The 5,672-nt window shown below is 51.8% G+C and overlaps 2 protein-coding genes across 2 annotated transcripts; one reads left to right on the top strand and one right to left on the bottom strand.

The window, feature by feature from the left end:
• Positions 1–1,075: 1,075 nt before the first annotated feature.
• Positions 1,076–1,434, top strand: EAH_00055320 (hypothetical protein; the record flags this gene model as incomplete). Its single annotated transcript, XM_013397686.1, has 1 exon — positions 1,076–1,434. A coding segment is annotated over one exon (359 nt), but the record flags the coding sequence as incomplete, so codon positions are not given.
• Positions 1,435–1,900: 466 nt separating this feature from the next.
• Positions 1,901–3,483, bottom strand: EAH_00055310 (hypothetical protein, conserved; the record flags this gene model as incomplete). The annotated part of the gene is made up of 4 exons (XM_013397685.1): positions 1,901–1,978; positions 2,168–2,248; positions 2,372–2,414; positions 2,702–3,483. The coding sequence occupies 4 exons, from the start codon at positions 3,481–3,483 to the stop codon at positions 1,901–1,903; spliced, it is 984 nt and encodes a 327-aa protein (XP_013253139.1).
• Positions 3,484–5,672: the final 2,189 nt, after the last annotated feature.

Here is a 5,672-nt window from a genome sequence, read left to right as displayed (position 1 = left end):
CAAAGCAGGCAGAGAGATAAAGAAACAAATAAATAAACAAAGAGACAGCAATTAACATAATCAAGGAGACAGCAAACAAAAGATACAGTAGACAGACACACAAACCAAAGGAGACAAACAAAACAAATAAACAACAAGGAGACGAAGAGAAAGGAGACAAGAGAGGAAAAGGAGACAGAAGAAAAAGAGACAAAAGAAAAGGAGACAGAAGAAAAAGGGACAAAAGAAAAGGAGACAAAAGAAAAGGAGACAAAAGAAAAGGAGACAACGAGAAGGAGACAAAAGAAAAGGAGACAACGAGAAGGAGACACGAAGCAAGGGGAAAAGGCGACAAGGACGCGCAGAGACAAAAGGAGACAAAAGGAGACAGAAGAAAAGGAGACAGAAGAAAAGGAGACAAAAGGAGACAGACGAAAAGGCGACAGAAGAAAAGGAGACAGAAGAAAAGAGAGACAAAAGCAAAAGAGACAAAAGAAAAAACAGACAAGAGCAAAGAAGACAGAAGAAAAGGAGACAGAAGGAAAAGAGACAAAATAAGAGGAGACAGGAGAAAGGAGACAGAAGGAAAAAAGAGACAAAAGAAAAGGAGACAGAAGAAAAAGGGACAAAAGAAAAGGAGACAAAAGAAAAAGAGACAAAAGAAAAGGAGACAAAAGAAAAAGAGACAAAAGAAAAGGAGACAACGAGAAGGACACACGAAGCAAGGGGAAAAGGCGACAAAAACGTGCAGAGACAAAAGAAGACAAAAGGAGACAGAAGAAAAGGAGACAGAAGAAAAGGAGACAAAAGGAGACAGAAGAAAAGGAGACAGAAGAAAAGGAGACAGAAGGAAAGAGAGACAAAAGCAAAAGAGACAAAAGAAAAACAGACAAGAGCAAAGAAGACAGAAGAAAAGGAGACAGAAGAAAAGGAGACAAAATAAAAGGAGACAGGAGAAAGGAGACAGAAGGAAAGGAGACAAGAGACAGCAACCAACCTGCTGCTCCGCTGTCTCTGCTAATTCGAGCAGTTCAGTGGCTGTCAAAGCCGTTTTGCTTTTGTTTAATTCTCTGCTGCTTTGTCTTGTGCTGCGCAGCAGCAAACCAGAGCCTAATCAGCAAGCAGCAGCAAACAGAGACAGACACATACATCACTGTCTCCTTCTTCTCTCTCTCCTCTCGCTGCACCTCTCCGCAGCATAAACACCACAAAGTGCTACAGCAGCAGCAGGACCAGCAGCAGCAGCAGGACCAGCAGCAGCAGCAGGACCAGCAACAGCAGCAGCAGGAACCGCAGCTGCACCAGCAGGACCAGCAGCAGCAGCAGGACCAAGACCAGCAGCAGCACCAGCACCAAGACCAGCAGCAGCACCAGCACCAAGACCACCACCAGCAGCAGCAGGATCAGCAGCAGCAGCAGCAGCAGCAGCAGCAGCAACAGGTTCTGGTTACCTAGGCCCGCGGGCATTAGGACTTGAAGCCTTTTGTGCGACGTCAGTACACTGCACAAGGGGCCGCGAGACTGCGGAGACACACCACACCCCACACCTACCTAGCTAGCCATCCAGCTAGCTAACTAACTGCCTAGTTGGCTAGCTAGTTTGCTAGCTAGCTAGCTAGCTAGCTAGCTACCCACTTGGCTAGCTAACCAGCTTGTTAGCTAGGTAGCTAACTAACTAGTTGGCTAGCTAGCTAACTAGCTGTCTACCCGGCTAACTACGGAGTTAGTTAGCTAGCTAGCTAGTTAACTAGCTTCTAGCTAGTTAGCTAGCTGGCTAGCCGCATGCAGCTACCCACAGCCGGCAATCTCCCCTGCAGACAGCTAACCAGTCGCTGCAGCAGCTAGCTATAGGGCACGCAAACCCTAGACCCTCTAAACCCCAAACGGCAACGCATAAACCCTAAACCCCAAACCCTAAACCCTAAACCCCAAGAGCAAACTCAGCGGCACACACACGCACCCCTTTTGACTCGCAGATGTACGAGACGTCGTTCTTGATCTGCAAGACAGAAAAACCCTAAACCCCAAACCCTAAACCCCAGACCCTAAACCCTAAACCCTAATCCCCAAATTCAGAAGCAAACCTTCCTCTCTAAACCCTAAAACCTAAACCTAAACCGCCACGGGTGTTCGCCCCAGTTTGAAACCCTAAACCCTAAACCCTAAACCCTAAACCCTAAACCCTCACATTGCATTCGAAGCCCTTATCATCCACGAAGAGACAATACGAGTCATCGCTAAACTGCACCAGCCGGCAGTTGCTCCTATACTGCAGCAGCCACAGAGCAAACCCTAAACCGTAAACCCTAAACCCTAAACCCTCTGCCTCTAGGAGATCCTAGAGCCCCTAAACCCTAAACCCTAAACCCTAACCCCAGCTCTAAACCCTCACTGCCGGTTTGCCTTCTCCTGCTGCATTTTCGTCATACGAAAACCTGAACGGAAGCAGCGTAGGCCTAGATCCTAAACCCTAAACCCTAAACCCTGAACCCTAAACCCTAAACCTTAAACCCCAAACCCTACACTCACACCCCAAACCCTAAACGCTAAACCCCAAACCCCAAGCATTAGACATTAGACCAGAATCCGTCGGAACTAAACCCTCAAACCCACACCCCAAACCCTAAACCCTAAACCCTAGACCCTAGACCCTAAACCCTAGACCCTAAGGTCTAGGCCAAAGCTGAATCCGGCGTTGCCTCCCTAATAGTGCATGCCGCACCTGATTGCAAAGCCTTGCTGCTGCTGCTGCTGTTGCTGTTGCTGCTGCTGCTGCTGCTGCTGCTGGTCTGCTGCAGTGATGAGGGAGATAGCAGGCGGAACCCTCCAAGTTAAAATGCTGCTGCCTTTCGGTAGCTGTGGGGCCCGTGTCCCTTCGAGTTGTAGAGGCTGCAGCGGCAGGGGCTCAGCTGTCTCTAAAAGCGTCTCCTCTTCATTTTCTTCGTCTCTCTCCGCTGCACCTTCTGCTGCAGCACCAGCTGCCAACTCCGACTCCGAGTCTCCCGCTGCTGCTGCTGATGCTCCAGCTGCTGCTGCTGCTGCTGGCTCTGCAGCAGCAGCAGCAGCAGCTGGAGACACGTCTTCACCAAAGAGATCTTCGTCGCTCGCAAGGGAGGGATCGTCACTTGCTTCGTCTCCAGAGCCAAATAGAGCTGCTGTTGTTGCTGCTGCTGCTGCTCCTCCTGCTGCTGCTGATGGTGACGTTGTCTCTGCTGCTGCTTCTTCCTCGGGTGTTGTTGCTGCTACTGCTGCGGCATCTGATGTCTCTTCCGGTTCTTGTGCTGCTGCTGCTGCTTCTGCTGCTCCCTCCACCGCTGAGGCCTTCGCTGCTGTTGTTGCTTCCTCTTCTGCTGCTCCCATATCTTCAGCAGCAGAAGCAGTCACATCATCATCATCAGCAGCAGCAACAGCAGCTGCTGCTGCTGCTGCTGTTGCTGCTGCTGCTCCTGCTGCTGCAGCAGCCGGAGCTTCAGGGCGCGGTTCATCAGACTCCACAGGCTCCATTTTGTGGCAGTGTTTGTGGCTTCCAGCAAAACCGCTCAGTCGCCCCCCATGTCCCTAAACCCTAAACCCTAAACCTTAAACCCTAAACCCTAAACCCTAAACCCTAGGACATAAATCAAAAACCCATTATTCTGGGAAGCCCGCGGGTAGAATGGAAGGATTAGAGTTTGTCAAGATGTGAATTACAAAGGTATTGGCTTAAACTTTGCGGATTAGGGTTTAGGGTTTAGGGTTTAGGGTTTACTGGGCCTGGGGGGCCCCGCGGGCCCCACGAGTGGCGGCGTAGTTGTTTGCTCTGTTTGTTACTAATAAGCTTTGTTTAGATATATATAATATATAATATACATATTTATTAATTGTATATATATTAATTGTATATTGCATGCATTTTATTTTAATAGTTTGCTCTCGCCTGACGATAAAGGGTTTACTGAGGAGGCCCTGCTGCCATTAGGGTTTAGGGTTTAGGGTTTAGCAGCAGCAGGCCGTGCGGTTTGTTCGTTTGAGTTCAGTGTAAGAGGAGACAGAGGGACTCTTAATAGAAGAGACCCTCAGACTCAAGTAAAGATATTGTTGCTGCTGCTCCTGCTTAGCTGCAGGGACCAGCAGCAGTTGCTGTAGTAGCAGCAGCAGCAGTTGCTGCTGCTGCTACAGCAACTGCTGCAGAAGCAGCAGAAAGGAGCCTGTGCGTGTGTGTGTCTCTCTCTACCTTTAGGAGATACAGGGACACCGTAGCAGCTGCTGCAGCACCTGCAGCAGCTGCTACGGTGTGCCTGTCTCCTTTGTGTGTGTCTCCCTTTCTCCTGCTGCTGCTAGCTGTCTCTTTCTGGTGTCTGTCCCCTCTCAGTTCAATGGCTCTGTCTCTCCCCCTGCTAAGAGGCCCAGCAATTAGCTTGTAGCTATCTAGCTAGCTAGCTAGCTAGCCAGCCAGCTAGCTAGCTGGCTAGCTAGCTAGACCCGAAGTAGCTAGGTGTGCAATAGACACGGAGCAACGGCAATAAACGAAGAGTCCTCATGTCTCCTCCTTGAATAAATTAGGCCCTCGCTGAGGTGTATATACACCTCAGGCCTCCTGAGGAGACAACAGCTGCAAAACAAATGGGGGGCCCTGCATGCATCACACATGCAAAGCCCTAAAATGGAGACAGCTGCTTGTGCTAGCAGCGCGAAAGAACCACCAGTGTCTCCTCCTCTGTCTCCCTTAGCTGTCTCCTTTTGATATCTCCCTCAACAGAGCTAGAAAGGCCATTTCAATAGAAAGAGCTACGGGCACCTTTGCCTCGGGGGCCCCGAAGGGGGGCTTGTGGGGGGCCCCAAGATACCCTTATAGGGGCCCCCCAACGATGGGCCCTCTGGAGGCCCCCAAGGAGACCTTTTAAGAGGCCCCCAAGGGGACCTTTAGAGGGGCCCCCAACGGGGGGCCCTCTGACAGGCCCCCAAGGGAGCCTTGAGAGGGGTCCCCAACGGGGGGCCCTCTGAATCATCCCCCAAGGGCCCCATTAGTGGGGCCCCCACGGGGGCCCTTAGAGGGGTCGGTCTCCAAGGGGGCCTTTATAGGGGCCCCCAACGGGGCACCTCTGAGGGGCCCCCAAGTAGGCCCCATCCCTTATTACCAGAAAAGAAACTTCGTGTCTCCATTAGAGCTAGAGGGGGCCCCCCAGTGTTTAAAACCCCTCCTGGGGGGCCCCTCTTCAGTTGGCCTGCTGCTATTAAGGGCCCCTCCAACTCTAAGCGGGGCCCCCTCGGGTTCTTATACCCTGAGATGAACATTTAGGGGCCCCTAGCGATCCCTAGTAGGCACATACTACGGCGCTTTGGGGGCCCTTTTAGGGGCCCCCTAGGGTAGATTTGGGTACGGTGGGGCCCCCAGGGGGCCCCCTGCTGCTGCTGTCAGCGGACAAAGAAACAAGCTACGGAAAATGAAACAAAAGGACCACAAATAATGAGGGGCCCCCAAGAAGACAGTGCTCGGGGGGGCCCCAAAGGGCACAGGAGGCCCCAAGGCATACAAAGGGGGGCCCTCAATTGTTTAAAGGGGCCCCCCAAAAGCAACCACATAGCGGACAACAGGAGGCAGGGGCCCCCGCGATCTGCAACAAGAAAAAGCTGCCCTTAGCAATACAAAAGAACAACCAAGGGGGCCCCAGCTCGGGGGGCCCCCCCCCCTTTAGGAGGGGAGGGGGGGGGGG

The sequence above is a fragment of the Eimeria acervulina genome, genomic scaffold, assembly GCF_000499425.1.
Source record: "Eimeria acervulina Houghton genomic scaffold, Eah_scaff1090, whole genome shotgun sequence".
Taxonomy (NCBI): Eukaryota; Apicomplexa; class Conoidasida; order Eucoccidiorida; family Eimeriidae; genus Eimeria; species Eimeria acervulina.
This window is presented reverse-complemented; position numbering and strand designations above follow the sequence as displayed.